Source organism: Athene cunicularia (assembly GCF_003259725.1).
Source record: "Athene cunicularia isolate RWA chromosome 1 unlocalized genomic scaffold, athCun1 chr1_part2, whole genome shotgun sequence".
NCBI classification, from domain to species: Eukaryota; Metazoa; Chordata; class Aves; order Strigiformes; family Strigidae; genus Athene; species Athene cunicularia.
In genome coordinates this window covers 49,461,097-49,480,378 of record NW_020799092.1, presented here as the reverse complement: position 1 = coordinate 49,480,378, position 19,282 = coordinate 49,461,097, and the positions used below count along the sequence as shown (strand labels likewise).

Below are 19,282 nucleotides of genomic sequence, written 5' to 3'. Positions count from 1 at the left end.
TTAGCTTCTGTAGCTCACTCCAGCTCAGCTTCACTTTATTATTCTCTGTCAATATATTACTCGAGCATTTATCTGATCATTTGCATTGCTTTCACATTCCATCCACATTACACTAATGTTTATTAGAGGGCATTTGAAAAGTTTCAGAATTAACTGCCATAGTTTAAACTATCTAGATAGATCTTATTTTCATATCTTGTACTACAAAAAAAATTGGTTCTGTTTAAAAGCTTATAAACCTGTGCCACCTGTAATGTATGAAGTCATATATAGAAAGTTCCTTTCAGACAGTTCAAAGAGTGAAGAATATGCTAAAACATAATGATTTTGGTTCTCAGAGATCCTATAAAGACTCAGTGAATTTTTTACACCACCATATTGAGGTAGGCATTTTCCTTGGGAAAGACATCCCATTGTTCCTATGGGATAAGTTGAGAAAGACAGAGATCAGGGACAAAAATTTTAGTGCCTGCTAATTTTGGCCAGTGAGGTTAGAAAGGTAATGACCTTGGATGCCATGATCAGCCAAGAAGGATGGGTCCATTCAAAAGGACTATGCACCCTGTCATAGCTGAACTCAGTAAGAGCTGAGGACACCCAGCTTCTATGGGAGTCATTTTTATCTTAGAATTGGCAGGAATAAAAAGGCACTTGTAATCAGGCAAGACTTTTGAAATCATGAGTAAATGTGACTTCCAGAATAACAAAGCAGGAAAGGAAACAAAACAAGGGACTTCTTCATTTTTTTCTGCCCTGAATATCATAAAGGGCTTAATTGGAACACACCAAAAAATATGAAAAAAATATTTGGTGCATCCTTGATCTTTTTTTACAGCAAGAAGAACATGTGCCATACACTGCCTGTGGGAAGTGCATACGGATGACTTTCTGTACAAGTGCAGTCTTCTTCTGGGTAAAGTTGTCCTCTTATTCTTTAACCTCATGAATTCACTTCTCTAGTAAATGTCTTAAAAAAAAGATCCTCATCAACTGAACAAAAGCTAACAATGGAACAGGTTCAGCTGGATTTCTACCTGATGCATAAACCAAGCCCATCAGATGTGAACCCACATGAAGAAGGTAGCCGTAGTCACAGAACACTCATTAGCATACAGTCAATAGAAAATATGTATCAAAATATCCTGCAGCTCTAGCTTGTGAGTTATGCTTGCAAATGTGGCCCATTGTTTTTGAACTCATTATTTTAAGATAAATGTCTTTATTGGGAGGGGGGCGGGGATAGGGGAAGGATTTTGGTTTATATGCTCTCCTCACTGCCAGTTTCTATACTACTTGTTCCAGCTGTTTGCTTCAATGTCATGTCTCACAGTCCCAGCGCTCTTTCAGGTTTTTCATTTCACTTAAAAGAGCAAAGCTGGGTGCTCTCTAATCCCCCAGAGCTGCTGCTTTAATTACAACTAAAACTCGAAAGCAGTCCAGTCATCCATGAAACAATATGTAACAAGGTGAGCATGCCCAAAGAGGTCACCTTGAAAAGCTCAGTGTTTCAGCATGCTGCATGTCCTACTCGCCTGTAGCACAAACAGCAACTGAAGAAGACCTCATTCTACCTGATTTGAGACAGACAGGAGATAAGAGTGGTGGCTGGCAGCCCAGGAGAGCCTCAACGCTAACATGTCTGAAACATAAAGGAAAGAATACTGGCTTGCTGTGGATTTCAATAGGCAGGACTTCAGGTTGAAGGGAAGAGATTTGGTCTGGGTTTGTCATTTGTGTTACTGCACTTTTACTATGTGCAGGGTAGGGGGAGGTAGGTGGTTTCGTGGCAATTTACAGAGATAGTGAAAAAAAGATTCACAGCTCTATGGACCTCAATCTGAATAATAGCTAGAGAACTAGCAGGAAATAAAAGCAGGAGGAGAAACAGAGAGAAGATAGCAAGCAAGATGGGGTACATGGATCATTATTACAACTCTTGCAGATTACATTACTTGGTTTAAAATTTGTCTACTCCTTTGAGGGTTCTGTAGTCTATAATATTATAATGTGAAAGAGAAGGTACAGCCCCCTCCATAATCATTGCAGTCTTGCTAGTACATTTGCCATCCTGACAATTGCCCACTGTCAAAAGAGGGAGATTTCTTCCATCACATGCCTCAAGGCATAAGATTTGATTATGCATCTCATTATCTTTTCTCACATCTGTACAAACTTTGTTATTAGTCATAAATCAGACCATCTCTTTTCTTTCCTGCAGATTGACTATGCTACATGAAAAAAACATTTCTTTTATGGATTCTAAATTTATTGCCTTCTATCTTATTTGAGCATCCTCTTGCACTCATCTTATGTGATGGAATGACAGGCACACAATAGGTTTCCTTTTGCCTATTGTAGAAAGTATTTCAAACTCACTTTTTCCCAAAGCCAGTGGTTCAATATTAACATCTTTCTTGTGTTCCCTTGGCAGATTCTTTTGATTATTGCTTCAGTTATTGGAATCATTGTCTACAGACTCTCAGTTTTCCTGGTGTTTTCTTCAACGTTGTCACAGCACATTAATGGAACGGAGGCAATCCGCAAGTACCTGACTCCGCAGACAGCCACTTCAGTAACTGCTTCGTTCATCAGCTTTATAGTCATTATGGTTCTCAACGTCGTCTATGAAAAAGTGGCAATCCTGATTACTGACTTTGGTATGCTGCTGCTGTACCTCAGATAGAAACTTGGGGTAAAATAGCAAGAAAAAACAGCATTTATATCTATAATAAGAATTCCAGTAAATGAACACCTGTACCACATATTTCAGAATTTTCCCACCAAATCACACAATACCCCCTAGAAATTTTCAAATACAGATTTTCTCAATATCAAAAGAATATGATATTCAGCTCTTTGCCTGAAAACTCCTTGTATAGCCTGAAAACTCCTTGTATAGCCAGTATGAAAGATCAGTTGTTTACAGTTTTCTGCTTGTGAAACAGACAAAGCAAAGAAAATTACTATAATATCCAAGCTTTATGAAAACAGATCAGTAACGCATAACACATTCAATTACATTAGCTTTCGTTTATGGGGAAAATAGCTATTTTCTTGTAAATAAATGAAATAAGGTCACTGTTCCAAAGCTAGATACTATTCCCATGTTATTAAATAGATAAACAGTCACAAATATTATTATTCTTTATATCCAGGCCATCAACATTAAAGTAGCTATTTTACTTTAGATGTGTGAAATAGTGTGGTGTTTTAATATAGTTTCATTTAATACTGTTTCATCAGTTCATAGTGTTACATTTGCATCTTTCCTGAGTGTGTTAGATTTGGGTGCTTTTTTTTCCCTGAGTTATCAGAATTTTTGCATGTTCTTTTTCTTTATTGTCAAGGAACAAGTTATTTCCTTTTTAAAAGTTTTAGAATTAGCATAGTGGTTACAGAATACATGGGGGGTTTGTGTAAACTAATTTATAACACTCAGTCATAGTGAAGAATACAGGGCATACACATAATTTTCAAGCTGAGGCTCTAAAGCAACTTGTAGGTTGGCTTTTTAAAATTTATTTATTTATTTTAATTGCAGAGCTTCCAAGGACACAGACTGATTATGAAAACAGTCTAACCACAAAGATGTTCTTGTTCCAGTTTGTCAACTACTATTCTTCATGCTTCTACATAGCCTTCTTTAAGGGGAAATTTGTAGGTCACCCTGGAAATCCAGTTTATTGGCTGGGAAAGTATCGCAATGAAGAGGTAAGAATGTATGGTAGTGTTTGTTTTTAGACATCAGGAGCCATTAGACCAAGTATTCTGCTGCAGTTAGGAGTATATAACATAGTTGTACATACTTAACATGAAGGTTCAAAAAGTGACTGTCTCCCAATTGCCTCATTAGTAACGCCTAACATACAACAATATGACACGAGACCAGTTGGGCTTACAAATGTATTATGTGTACCCAGACAAGCTTCTTTGCCCATGGTCAAACAATCTGTGAATTGGCACATGGGAAGGGGAGAACATCGGTAGAAGCATTCCTGTTCTGCTGGGTGACCCTCACCTGGTGACAGCACAGTACGGACCTGCATGACTTCACCTGGTATTTCACTCTTTCATTAGTGTCCTCTCAATCTATCATATATGACCATATGTGGCCCGGAATTGGCTTTTGCATACCTTGTTGGAAAGGTTTGCCTGAATAGTCTTCTTGTATTGCTTTAAGAAATGTTATCATAATAAACCAGGAATGCAGCATTTTAAATGCTTCAACCTGAAAAATTATCCAGCTTCCAAAATTTTTCATGTCTCTCCCAACATTCAGTGTGATCCAGGAGGATGTCTCCTTGAACTCACAACTCAGCTTGCTATCATAGTAGGAGGTAAAGCAATCTGGAACAACATTCAAGAAGTGCTTCTTCCGTAAGTTCAAACTATTAAGTAATCTGCTCTTTCACACTTGAAAGATACTGCTTTTGCTTGATGCATTCAGGCATTTGGTCACTAAATTTGATAAGCACATATTGTATTCTAAAAGAATAAGACTAGTCTTTCGGGGCCTTTTTAGACAGTCTGGTAGCTCTGAGCTCCTGTCTCTGTCGTTCAGACTGATTGAGTTCTAATCAGAAATGCTTCCTTCCTCGATAAATCAGACTCAGTATGTTTCAGGTTGGATATTTAAAACTGAGGCAATAGAAGCTCCAAAAATATTAAACTAAATACTGTTGCTTAATATTGAGTGGAATGATTTGTTATACATTGGGCTTTTAGAAGTCATGCATAAGTTACCAAATTAACTCATTTAGTTTTACAGTCATGTTTAGCATTCATAGTGCCTATACATTCTCTTTCGGTGGAGCAGACCTCTAGAAGGTCATGTTTTAATGTGAACAATAAGCAAAGTGCTAACCACGAATGCCCTCCATTTAATTTGGATTAAGATACTATCCAGGACTCTGTTCCTTGTCCCAGGACTTGTTGTTTATTTTATGCTGATCAGTGGCTGTTCTGTTGCTTGGAGTGTAGGGAACTCCCAATTTGCTCATGCCCTCCTAAATGCCATAAGCACCAGCCAACAGCATTGTATTCCCTCTGACTGTGGTTCTTCCAAGCCCACACATTCTGCTTTTTTGCTACACAGTGACACCACTTCAAAGTGTGTCATAAATACTGTAGGGTTGAGGCTAGGATGCTCAGCTGAGATACGGTTCCTCCAGGATCCAGTGAGCCATACATGCTGCTGGTTGCAGGATGGACCTGTAGACCCATCCTTCTTTTCAATGTCTTCTTTTACTGGGTAAGGTTCCCCAGGCTGAGCATGCCTGCAGATGTCAGCTCCAGCCATAGACAACTGACTCTCACTTCTACATACAGGAAATATATCCATCTGACCAGAATTTTTAATTCACTTCCCAGGGTGACAAGTAACATTTAGGTGTTGAAATGCCAAGTATCACTTCTGGATGTGGTTCTTAACTGCCCTCCCATTCTGCATCTCTGCAAGTATAAAGAAAATCATTTGGGTTTTTTTTCTCTGTGATAGACATTCACCCCCATTTGCCTTTTTTTGAATATTGTTCTTTGACTGATGAAAACGACTACAGCCAATTCATCAGTTTTCTCAAATTCTCATGCAAGCCTTTCAGATGAGAAGATCAGCCTCACCTCAATTCCTAGGAAGGTGAAGGAACAGCTAATGCTGGAAACCATTTCCAGGCACATGAAGGACAAGAAAGTCATCAGGAGTAGTCAGCATGGGGAAGTTAAGATTGACCAACCTGCTAACCTTCTATGATGAAATGACTGGCTCAGTAGATGAGGGAAGAGCAGTGGATATTGACACCAGGTCCTCAGTAAGGATGTTGACAATGTCTTCCGTAAAAGCCTCCTAGAGAAGCTATTGAAGTATGGGCTGGATGAGCAGACAGTGGTGTGAACCAGCTGAATGACAAGGCCTGGAGGGTAGCGATCAGTGGCATGAAGTCTACTTGGAGGCCAGTCACTAGCAGTGTACCCCAAAGATCACTACTGGGTCCTGTCCTATTTAACATCATCATTAGTTATCTGTTTGTGGGAACAGCGTGCACCCTCAGCAAGTTTGCAGATGACACCAAACTGATAAATCAGAGGGTTGTACTACCACCCAGAGGGACTTCGACCGGCTGGAAAAATGGGCTGACAAGAACCTCATGGAATTCAACAAGGGGAATTGCAAAGTGCTGCACCTGAGGAAGAACAGCTCCATGCACCAGTATTGCTGGGGGCCACCCAGCTGGAAAGCAGCTCAGAAGAAAAGGAACTGGGAGTCATGGTGAACACCAAGTTGAACTTGATCCAGCAATGTGCTGTTATGGCAAAGAAGGCTAATGGTCTCTTCAGCTGCATTAGGAAGAATGTTGCCAGCAGGTTGAAGGATGTGATCCTTCCCCTCTACCCAGCACTGAGGAGGCCACACCTGGAGTACTGTATCTAGTCCTGGGCCTCCCAGTACAAGAGAGATATGGGCATACTGCAGAAAGTCCAGCAAAGTGCCACAAAGATGATGAAGGGACTGGAGCACCTCACTAATGCACAGTGACAGGACCAGAGGCAGTGTGCGCAAACTTGAGCACAGGACATTGCCTCTGAACAAAAGAAAACATCTTTTTACTGTGAGGGTGACCAAGCACTGGCACAGGTTGCCCAGAGAGGTTGTGGGGTCTCCATCCTTGGAGATATTGAAAAACTGTCTGAGCATGGTCCTGGGCAGCTGGCTCTAGGTGGCTCTGCCTGTGCAAGGAGGGATTGGAGCAGATGACCTCCAGAGGTGCCTTCCAACCTCAACCATTCTGTGATTCTGTGATAGAAGGATCACAGGCTTACATTTAGCTCGATGTTTTGTTACCTTGAATTTTATGTGGTCGTTCGCCTGTACAACATATGTATAAATCACTATGGTTCTGATACATTGCCATTTTACACTCTTATTTATGATTGTAAATAACTGCTTTTGGGGTAGGGCAACAGAAGATTATACTCATGTTTGAAGGAATTTTTCAGTAATTCAAGAATAATTAAATGCACTGTTTAAAGCTGTAACAGCACAAATGTCATTTTTTTTCCATTTACCAAACATTTTAGGTTATTTTACCAATCTTAGTGGTCTTTTTCTCCCTGGCTGATAGTTGGGTTAAGAATCTAATCGGAAGATACTGTGCAGCTGCTAGATCAGAAAAAGTTGTTCCACGCTGGGAACAGGACTACCACCTCCAGCCCATTGGAAAACTTGGACTGTTTTATGAGTATCTTGAAATGGGTAAGTAGCAGTTTAGTTTGGATTCACTACCAGTGCTGCATACAAGCATGCTCTAAAGAAAATCTTCAAACAATTTATGTGTAATAAGTGTACAGACAGAGGAGACATTAATGTTTTCCAAGACAAGTTTTGATGAACCCTTACAGATAATTTTGCAAGTTTTTATTAAGCAGCGAAGCCTTAATCGAATTTATAACTAGGAAAGAGCACCTGATTGTACAAGGAGGAGTACTGCTGCTTCTTTGCCCCATCCTCTGAGAAATGAGTCCAGAAGGCAGGCCACTGCCATGTTCTGGTGTTGCGCAGCAGAGCCCTGTGTCAGACTGCTCTGCCAGGGGTCTGTAGTCATTAGGACTTGTTGCTGTCTCTTGGGAACTGGCAGATCTCTGGTTTGTTGCCACCATCCATTCTGTCACAGCATTGCCTGCGTACTTGTCACAGCACCTGGACACCAGTGAGACAATTGTTAGCTCAGGCTTTCCACCACTGAGGCAGATAATCATTAGATTTCCAGGTCTTCGTGATGAAGACATAAGAAATGGATGTTTAAATACCCAGAATATTTCCTCTTGGTGTGTTATGACTTGTAGCATTTTCCTGTCCCCTTCGCCTAGCAGGTTTTTTCAGTACTGTTGTGCTCCCATCTTGTCATATAGAAGATTTGCTAGGAACTCAGCTACCCTTTCTTGTCTTCCTCTCCCACAGTTGAAGTATATAAAGTATACATGCTCATGCATGCTTTCTTCAGTAAGTGAAAGCCTCACTGATGTATGTAACCTCTCCCTTTGACAGTTATACAGTTTGGCTTTGTCACTCTGTTTGTGGCGTCATTCCCCCTGGCTCCTCTCTTGGCTCTTATTAACAACATGTTGGAAATCCGGTTGGATGCATGGAAGCTGACGACCCAGTACAGGCGCATGGTTCCACAGAAGGCACAAGACATTGGTGCCTGGCAGCCCATCATGCAAGGCATAGCCATTCTGGCAGTGGTCACCAATGTAAGTACAGTGCCGACAACTGCAAAAAGTAAAATGCCTTCTTCACTACAGCTGTTACATCCAAATGTGGGAATGCCACGTGTGGCAATGTAGCACTTAAATGATCCTAAATGAATTACGAGCATCAGACCCTTAAGACTTCAGCCCCTGTGAAACAGGCTCTCAATTACTTTCCAGATGTTTTGGAAACAGAATAAGGCTACTGTCTGAAATATTATATCTAAAGAAAAGACATTTTATTTAGAGTTGCTAGAGTCTTCAGAAAAATGTTACATACGAAGACTGTAGCTCATCTTTCCTAAAATTATAGCACATAGTACAGAGATCTTTTTGGACAGTCTACAGCTAAATGCATGAATCTTGAAAAAAAAAAAAAATAGGTTGCAGTTTAGCTAAGTTATAACCGATTGTTGTTCCTAATTGTTACATTCTTACACTCAATGCCTTTAGATGTGAATTTGGCTTTAAGGAATCTTGCACTTAAAATAGGAATTCAGCTTCTTTTTTAAGGTACTTTAAAATACATTGTGTGATCAAAATTGCAGCACTTAGCTTTAGAGATCAAAACAAATTTTCTGAGAAACTGCAAATTAATCTGGTTTTCATTTGGATTTTAAAATAATTTTAAAAGAGTTTCTTTAAAATATTTAGAAATTTTTCCCTGATGAACATACTCCTAACAATTAAATTCAGACCTTTCAAATTTCCCATATCGTTAATTCACCAATACTTTATAGATAGGCTTAATTGTGGGGAGAAAAATAATTTATTGGACATTACCACTGTGAATTATTTGATTGCTTATTCTTAAATAGTAGCTAATATGTATTACCTTTCCAAAAATTCTCACTGTTGACCTTTCTTAAAAGAGCAGTGACCACTGGTTTGCTCTGCAGGAACAGTAACACCACAGACTGTCCATGGTTAATAGCCTTTTACAACAAGGTCATAATTTTCTACTGTTATTGGTGAGATCAGGGATCCCTTCTGGCACGCTGAAAGGTAGTCACTTTCTCTAGGACCTTGTCCTTGCAGTAGCAATACTTTATTGTGCTCAGTAGGAGTTTCTGGAGAAAACAGTTGAATTTTGAAGACAAGAGTTCATCTTAGCCCAAGTTTTCACAGGAGATTCTGCCTGTTTGGAGAATGGTGGACTTAGGGTAAGAGGAGAAAGGCGCAGCTGAACACTCTACTATAGATGCTAACTCGATAGTTAGGGGACTTACTTCAAGTGAAAGAGCAATTCAAATTTAAATATGGACATGAACTTACATTTCTGTATCTCAGACACCTTCTATAGTCATTAGGTGCTTGCCTGGTCTGGGCTTTCAACCCCAGGGTTTCTGCTTTACAGAAATAATATAGGGATAGTATGTGCCCCTTCTTCTCCCAGTGTCTCTGCATATTCCTCTCTCTTTTTTCCCCCCACTTTAAGAAGTCTCTGTTTTGCCCCTGGAAGGATGAGGCTGTTTTTGAAGAATGGGTAGATGAACTTCCATGACCTGACAGCCTATTGGGTTATCATCTTCTCAGTAGCTTGGTTTTGTTATTTTGAGGGCTGGGGGTGGTACCATGTAGAAATGGGAGCACAGAGTGGATTTCGGCAATTAGGAAAATTTTATGTCAGCCTTAGCTACCAGATGTATTTTCAGGTATTCGAAGGTCTCCCAAGATGGCCGTTATTCTTGTTTGGAACTTTATTTTGCACTATAGCAATTCAACAGGTATGGTAAACATAACTAGGATGTAAAGGGGAGACTCAGGACAACATAAAGGCAGAGAATTAAGCACAGAGAAATGTCAGAAGAAAAAGAGAACTCAAGGATGGAAAATTTACAAGAGAATCTGGGAGACAGATGACAACAAGCTCAAGCATATGCTCCATCTGTTTTGCACTGCTCTTCTGAGGCAAGGCAAACATAAATCCAGCTGTTCCATAGGCATGTGAACATCCAAGGCCTACTAGTAAATCTGGTGTTAAATATTTTTTTAAAAAAAGCAACTTCGGTAACACATGTTCAGACTGTTCGAAATATCAGGTGGCACCAGAGATGCTTTGGGGCTCTTGTGGTTTAGTGCTTGTGCAAAAAATTGTTAATGATAACTCATAGCAAATGATGCAAATCCCAGCAGATAATGAAAATTCACAGATGAAGCATAGCTTCATCTAGCATAGCTAGGAGTAGAGGCAACATTGTTGGTGCGTTAATATCCTCTTTTGAATGATGCTGCTAGAAAACTTATAAAATAAAAGGTAAAAAAGTGTCTGGTATCCTGGAAGAAAAACACGTTATGCTATTGGATAAACTGTCTTTCCTAGTCCATCCAGCTGGATCTTGTAATACCATTATGAAATAAAAAGTTGGATATACATCTTAAGATTACTTTAAAATATTGTTGCAAGTACCTTAGTCATAAGATTTTCAGGGCAGAGTTAAAGTTAGCTTTGGTGACCTTGCAGTGACTCAGACATGTGTAGGCTTCTGTTAGGAATGTATTCATGCCCTGCTTTCTGCAGAAAAATGACCCAGCAATAGGTGTCTGTCCACTGCTCAGTCACAGCCCATCTGAGACTAACCTGAGCTTTGCAAATTTTTTCACTCCAAATTCCTCCTTAAATGCTACACACCTCAAGGCATCACAGAAAACATGGAGTCCTCGATGTGCAAAAGTATATTTACAGCTTGGTTTTACGCTCTATCTTCCTTGACAGACCCTGTCAATAATCCTGGTGTTCATATAACTGTTAGCTGCAGGCATGCTTCTTTTAGAGTCACCCTTTTGGAGGTCTCACGTGCTAGATACAGTTAACGTCAGTGTGAATGCCACTGACATCAGTGGGGCTATTAGTGCGCAAGAAGAACAGCACCAGAGACTGTCGTGTTCAGAAGGCCCTGCTGCAGGTGTTGTAAGGACCTCAAAGAGATCAGTATTTCTTGCGATAAAGCCATGTACCAGAGCAAATGCTAGAAGCAGTTTTCTTCCTTTAAGTATGCTTTTTCTTGTTTGACATCCAAGATCTAGTATAGGTCATCAGTCTTTCCCATCCCTGCCTTGATTTTTCCTTAGTATGCAGAAACTGTTCTTCTCTTCTGTGTGACTTATTACAGCTGATTAGACTTGGGTAGTGTATCATCTTCTCCTTCATGCATTACGTTTGTAACATCTGCTAGGAACTTGCAAGCAACTTCTGCACAAAACTATCAGTTTTGAGACTTGCTGCTCAGGACTGGACTTGCTATTTATTGTATGATACCAAAGCATCTGTTGTTGAAGACTTATTTTAATTAGTTATGGTATAAATGGAACACTGTGTGCAGTAATGCTTGGGAAGTAGAGAATATGCTATTTGTTTGTAGTTCTTTGGTGCAATACTCTGAAATGCAGCCCATAATTCAGGAGGAAAAAAAGTTTTCCCTTTGAGAGGACACCGTAGGATTAGCTTTCATATTTCTGTCCTTGCAGCTCTCTGGAGCACATCTGGAGATCATTCTGAGCGAGGGAGGAGAGTGAGACAGGGTTCAAATTTAGCATGATGAGAGACCTGGGGCCTTGCAAATATTAAATTGTGTAAATACCATATTTCAGTATCTTTCTGAATGATATAAAGAAGCAGCATCAAACTCATTTGGTCCAAAGGGAGAAGGGATTTTTTTTTTGCCTTACTGTTTAGTTGCTATTAGTTCATTGATGGTCTAATTGGATGAGCTAATGAACAGAAAGAAATTTTATTTAACTAAAACTTTCTATGCTTGTACTTGAATTAAAACCAGAGTAATTTAGGTGTGAGGTTGTCTCCCTGCAACTGCAAGGCATGATAATATATATTTCTTGTCAGCCAAAAACACCTACTCTGCATGTAAATATAAACAACACATAATTTTCACTTCATTTCACACTGGCATGTAATGCTTAAAAACAGTTTTAAAAGCACATGCCAACCACATTTGATTTAAGCCAGAGTACAGTACAAAACAAAACAAAATCTTATCCTTGAAAATTTTAAATGAGTCTATTTTAGTCTTAGGATGCCTCCCTTTCTTATCAGCTAAATTAACTTTCTCTCAACTGAACTCAACTGTAACAATATTCTGCAGAATCAAATACAGATCTTGGACCATGGTCTCAAAAGTATTGCTTCTGCAACTTTGTCTTAACTAGAGTTTACATTCTCAGGTACTTTAAAGTAAGCCAGATCAAAAGGTAAGACATTAGGATAGTGGTTCATCATTTGGCAGTGATGCTACTTGAGGCGGGGTGGGTCTTGCACCCTTTTCAACTTCCTGCCCTTTCCCTTCCCGGTCTTTTCCCCTTGTTGCTGCCTCTTGTGTTGTGCTGGCACCAGCAATTTGACAAACACACAATGAACCAGATCAGGGAGCGTATCCAGTGGGGGTTCCCAGCCAAATCAGCACCACGATCTGATCTGCTGCCCAGCTGCAGGAACACCTGAGCCAGCACAGGGCACCAGTAAACTGCTAGGGGCAGAGACAGGAGAGACGGTAGATGTTTTAGGTAGCACTGCCACCGAAGCATTGTTTGAAGAGCTGTTCTTCAGCCTTTCTACTCTCTCCCCTTCCCTTTTTTCTACAACTGTTACAGATACCTACCTCCTCAGGTTGGGGCTGTCTTGCTGGGAACACTGCATGAAGGTGGAAAATTTTTGCCCCATCGCATGAAAATAAAGAAATACAGACTGCATGGATCACAGACTGGCATGAAGGACAAAAATATTAATCAGATCTTATTCTCCTTTGTTACCCATTACTGCTTAACTTTGCCCCTTCTCTGTCCCACACCTTTCCTATGGCTTTTTTCCACCCCTTTTATGCATTTCTGCCTAAACGTCCTTCCCCCTGATCCCGTTAGATTCCTACTTCATGCCTTTCTCCTCAGTTCTCTGCTTGGTTCTTTCCATCCATGCTGTCAAGCAGTTTTTACCCTGCCATGGGACAAAAGGCTGCTCTTTCAGCCCTGGACTGCAGCTCATCACTCCTTCCTAGGTGCTGGGCACCAGAGGCGCCTGTTGTCATGAGCTGGCCAGGAGCTTCTTGCTAGGCACTCAGCTCCAGATCTTGCCGGTGGAAAGCCTTCCTCACAGGGAACCTTTGAATTTGCAATAGCAGAGAAGGAAATTGTATTAAACATAGTTAACCTGTCCTCCAGAATAGAATGTTTTGGGAAGTTCATGAGTTTAGCAAAGAACCACAACAAACCCACAGATCCAATTTCCTACCCAGGTTGTGACTATCTTACTGAGTAGGACAGGGACTCTCTTGGGAGCAAGATAAAAACAAATGGTCACGTCATATGAAAAACAGCTGCTACTAAAAAAATTATCTGGCATTGAGAGCACTTTCCACATGTACTGACACTGAAACTTATGAGGCAACAACTGCCAAGATTAATTTGGGCTGGCTAGCACCTCAGAGAGAATGGGATGTTTCTAGGGTCAGAGATGGATCAGCTATATATAATTTATTTAAGTCCTTTACTCAAACTTCAGGGTTCCTGGTGAAATTTAATTTTCTATTACTGAAGGACTATTCCATTGTTTCCATGAGTTTCATCAGGCAGGATTTCTTTAAGCATCTCATAAGTACATCTGATAGTAAGCACATTTGCTGAACGTTACCTTAGAGTACTTGAAGGTGAGTTTGGCTGCTGACCTCCACTGTATGCTCATGAGGGAAAAACTGTATTAGACTGTAACTTTTTTTTAAGGCATCCAGCAGAGCTGGAGTAATTTAAAAACCATACACATTCCAGAAAGTGCACATTCCAGAAAGAGATTGTTTTATGCCCGTGAGTGACTACATGCTCATTTACAGAGGGAACCACTAACAGGAACAGCACATATTTTCTATTTTTAGATCATACTGTAACTTTTGAGATACTAAGTATATGGCAAAGCCATGCATATTAAGGCTTATTTCTTAAACACTGCTCTGCTTTTTTGTCTTCTTTTTCTGAAATGCAGGCTATGATCATTGCTTTTACATCTGATATGATTCCTCGCCTGGTTTATTATTGGTCCTTTTCAGTCCCTCCTTATGGGAGTCACAGCAGTCACACTATGAAAGGGTATATAAACAGTACACTTTCTGTCTTCAATATATCAGACTTCAAGAATGAAAGCAAGCCATTTTCCCCTTGGTTTGGGAACATAACAACATGCAGGCAAGTTTCAAATAACCATTTTTTCCAATGACAAAAATAAATATATTTTTTTAATATCTAAATCATCTAATTCAGTTATCAATATCCAGTAAGACATGTTAAAACACAATAAAAGCATATTTTGAATGTCAGAACTGAGTGGAAGTATTTACTGATGAGTTTGTTCTACTCAGAAAATTCTTACTTTATTTTGTTTTTCTCATAATTAATATTCTTTAAAAAAAAACCCAACACTTTAAAAGTTTTATAAGTAATTCTTAATACAGTGTCCAAAAAAAGGAAATTTCAAGTAAATATAGTTTATTCTGCAGATATGATTTTACCCATTACTGCAGTTATATGTAGCGAACTATTCCTGGATGTGTTCAGCAGGGACACGTCTTGCTCCATCCTCTGGCCACAGTGCCACACTGCAGAGATGCCTGAGACTAGTTCCTGACTTTCCTACATTGCTTTCAGATACCGGGATCTTCGCTACCCTCCTGGTGACCAACACCAATATGAGCATAACATATACTACTGGCATGTCATTGCAGCCAAGCTGGCTTTCATCATTGTCATGGAGGTAAGTGTAGGGGAGTTTGAGCATTACTTATTTAAACTTCCCTCCATGCAGGAAATCCTTCAAAGACATTCTGTCCAGGCACAGCTGTCAGAGTTGGTGATGTGTACTAGCATGGGCAAGAGCTTGTGAGATGTAAACTAAGTGTAGCACCATTAGAATAAGAAGTCTCTGAAGTCATGGCATCAGCTGAGTATTGCCCCACGTGTTTGCAGATTCTTCTCTCAAGAACTGTAAAATTATTTTTAGTATCGGAAATAGAAAGGACAGTTACACCAAAATATTTTTACATATACTTACACAAAATTTGTGCATAGGCTCATGAATACATATACATAATACATGTGCACTAGCAGAGTAATGTCTGTAAAGACAGTTGCTGCAAGAAGTGAGTCTCTAGGTGAGCATCAAAAAGCAATTGCTCCTTCCTCTGCAGCTACAATCTGGGCTTACAAAAGATGGGAGTTGGTCCAAGATGAAAGGAGAAGAATATTAGGTACTATTTCATTATAAAATGTACCTAGGGTCTGATACAGGGCCTACTGAAGTCACCAAAAACATGCAACTGGTTGGATCGGAGTTCTTGCAGCAGAGAAATGTCCGTTGTCCCAGAGTCCTTTGAACAAACCTAAAACAATTGAAAGAAACTGTAACCAGTATTTCCATGCAGGGGGGGAAGCACTGGGTACCAGGGTTCCCCAAAACCAAGCAGAGAAGTCCTTGTTAAAATCAGGATTAGAAAATGATAATTTCTTGTTTATCAGACAATTTTTCTATTCATTAGTGATGTCTTGCTTTTTAAAATACTGTTCCACTGTGATAGATACTGGTACAGAACCAGTTCAGAGTCTTACGAGATAATGTGACATTTTATTTAATAATAATAATAATAATAATAATAATAATAATAATAATAATAATAACATCCTATTCAGCCTGACTGACATTTTTTTTCATTTTCACCTTCCTCAGCATGTCATATACTTTGTGAAGTTTATTATTTCATATGTCATTCCGGATGTATCACAAAAGACCAAGAGCAAGGTCAAACGAGAGAAGTACCTAACACAGAAACTCTTACATGAGAACGATCTCAAAGTTGTGAAAAAAACCATGGGGAAAATTGCCGACAAAATTATCAGAGGAATAGACAGTACTTTCCAACCTAAAGCTGAATAAGTACTTTTTATATGGAATAATAGTATTTAGCCAACTAATACCTGTCCAGATATTACCAATAGCTAACCAAACGCTTCGGATTAATTCCCTTTACTAAAGAGTTTCTTGCAACTGTTACCTGCTCATTTTATGTATTTCCCTTGGACAAATGCAACCGCTGCAACTCAGATAAGAGTTATGCATTTTTTAAACAGCTCTGGTAGGACATATTTTTTTAACATGTAAAGATAAAAATTATTTATCATCTTAAGACAATGCAGATTAATTCTCAAATACATAGAATGCTTTCCACATTATTTAGGCATCAGCTATTAGATCTCTTGTTTGACTTGAATAAAACCTTAAGAACAACGATGATTTCTTGTAAGAATGCCATCACATCTTCTGAAGGAGTTTTGATTACTTGATAATGCAAACCCCAACTATAAAATGAAGAGGAAAAGCCAAAACGTGAAGGAAAAAGAAGGAAAATACAACTCAGAATGATGTTGTTAAGCCACTGGAATTGACATAGTAAGCGCTGTTGTGTGCTACACAGAATTAGCTATGCATACTGAGACTTAAATGGATAACAACGTATTTCAATTAATCATGGACTTGGATCACAAGAAGCAGCAGGACTGTAAGCCCATCCTGTTCATCAATCTCTGTGTAAACAGAATTGCCTTTGAAATCAATGCATACAAACTGACTTTATAGCACTCCAAGTGACTAGAAAACTCAGGCATTTTATCTTTCCCCAGTCAATGTATTTTCATTTGTTCACTTGCCCATTGTGCTCTGAATGACCATAGCCTTGAAGATCTCCTACCTGTAACAGTAATGAGTGTTCAAAAGTCTTTTCACGTACTAAATCAATACTTGTGGAGGGCTTTTTTGCATTTCTCCAACACCAGAGGCACTGTACTCTTCCCTGATAGACCATGAATCTATTGAAACTGGAGATTGGAATAAACCATTTAATATGCCTTAACCATGTTATGAAGCTTTAAATAACTAGGAGGGATGTTAGAGATGTGGATCCGTGCGCTAGAGCCATCAGTCATCTTCAAATTAGGCTGCAGATCTGCTTGGCTATTTTGGCTCCAGCTGCAAACTGTTGGGAGTTAGGGAATTACAGATAAGCATGTATGTAGAGCTCTGCTTTGTGTCTGCAGCAGTGATATTCCAGATTATTAACTTGCTTTCTTTTTTGAACAGTTTTAGTGGACCAATTTCTACTAAGTCTGAAAACAAAAAAAAAAAACTTGTTAAAAAAGCAAAAGTATGCCTGTACTCTGTAAACCAGGTGATTATTCTTGTGTTTGTAATGTCACACTCTTAAATGTAATAGATATGCAGAATTTTTAGGCAGATTAGAGATATAGCTTTTTATTAAAGATATAGCTTTTTTGCATATTAAGAACTTCATTTGCAGAAACTAAGTAGCATTTATAAGATATATGTTATCCCATTAGTAATCAGGAGGAATCAAAAATCTGATTTTTGTAGCAAAATTTCCAAATATTGACTTGTTCCTCAAGCCTGTCCTTTGAAACAGCAACATTTAAACCAGGAGAGGTGGTAGCACATGAGGGAAGTCCTTTCATCAGTCATGATACACAAGCTTTCACTCAGCAACACTTTGTGTGATTGCATGGAAGAATGTGAGAGGAAAGCTTGGTTCAGAAATCAAGGAAAGATTAAAGAAAGAGACTCACAGGTTCCAGAGAACCACTTCCATTTCTGACACTGAAGGACTGAAGCTTATTATAATGCCCAGAAAACTTTGTGTAGACACCACCTGAAGAGTAAAAAACACAGGACAGAAAAACAGACCATAACAATAAATGACAGTCAACCAGAGCAGCGATGGAACCAGTGCTTCTTTGCACAGGGAATTACCCTTTGCCAATTGTTTTGATTTCATCAGAATAGTGACAAATCTTTAATTTACCAGGAAGCAAATATAAATTGGGCAGACGGACAAACAGAAGTTTCTAAACAAGACAGAATTTCTTATCAAAATATATCTCCTCAATACTGATTTGACCTTTTCCCTGGGTCACAGGATGATTGGGGATGGAAGGGACTTCTGGATGTCACCTGGTCCAATCCCCTGCTCGGACAGAGCCAGCTGCCCAGGACCATGCTCAGACAGCTTTTCAATATCTTCAAGGATGGAGACCCCACAACCTTCCTGGGCAACCTGTGCCAGTGCTTGGTCACCCTCACAGTGAAAAATTGTTTCTTGATGTTCAGAGGGAATGTCCTGTGTTTAAGTTTGTACCCAATGCCTCTGGTCCTGTCACTACATAGTATACCAAACTTCAGTTTAAAACAAATTTTTGTCAGAAAAAAACTATTTAATGGAACAATTTTAGTGAAGTACTCAGACTTTCCTGTGCAAAATTAGTTTGGTTACAAAGGCCAGTCAGATTCTTTCAGACCTGGAGCTTTAGAATTTAGTTTTGATCTGGCCCTTCCCCATCTGCAGTTGTGTTCAGCTGAGAGTTGCCATTTTCATACCCCCCATCAGGAATCACAGCGCCAGTGTGCCTTAAATACCTTTTCACGTGCTGTGTTGGAAGGCTGGGGCAAGCAAGGAGACATCCTGTGATAAAGGAAAAAAGAAATGCAGCACTAAATGGGCCATTTCAGGTAATTATTTGGTCTTAAGGAAGTATTTATGGCCCTCTTTGAGAGGCAAAGAGACTAGGAAATAAAGAAATTGAGTGCCTTGCCTGGGGTCATATTGTGAGTTGCAGACTTTAAGGCTGATTTTTCAGGAGTGCCTGGTCATCTGCTCCTTGTTTGGTTCCTGTGGCCTCTCTCAGTTGCCCCTTTTTACATCAGTTGGCAGCATCTCCTGAAGGGAAACTTGGCCCCCAATGACACCGAGAGTTTATGTTCATTCCTTTAAAATAATTATTCTTTAAAAACCATGCTACATCGACAAAGTGTGTGTATCTATGACTTGGGCTCCTCCCGTAATAAAATCCTATTCAGCTTCGGGTGTGTTTCTACATTACCATTTTTGTTCAGATCAAGAGCGTGCTTTTGAAACTAGTCTTCCAGTTGTCCCTACTTTCGGGGCCGTGCTTTCCATCACAGACTGGTCTCGGGGCACATGGA

The 19,282-nt window shown here is 39.5% G+C and overlaps 1 protein-coding gene across 1 annotated transcript in view; it reads left to right on the top strand.

Annotated features, from left to right (window-relative positions):
• Positions 1-19,080, top strand: part of ANO6 (anoctamin 6) — a 50,145-nt gene extending 31,065 nt beyond the window's left edge. Inside the window, exons 12-20 of the mRNA XM_026867984.1 lie at positions 836-913; positions 2,432-2,657; positions 3,542-3,711; positions 4,280-4,377; positions 7,119-7,249; positions 8,042-8,247; positions 14,228-14,427; positions 14,887-14,992; positions 15,962-19,080. Coding sequence (XP_026723785.1) covers positions 836-913; positions 2,432-2,657; positions 3,542-3,711; positions 4,280-4,377; positions 7,119-7,249; positions 8,042-8,247; positions 14,228-14,427; positions 14,887-14,992; positions 15,962-16,168 — 1,422 coding nt within the window. The 3' untranslated portion in view covers positions 16,169-19,080. The remainder of the gene's footprint in view (positions 1-835; positions 914-2,431; positions 2,658-3,541; positions 3,712-4,279; positions 4,378-7,118; positions 7,250-8,041; positions 8,248-14,227; positions 14,428-14,886; positions 14,993-15,961) is intronic.
• Positions 19,081-19,282: the final 202 nt, after the last annotated feature.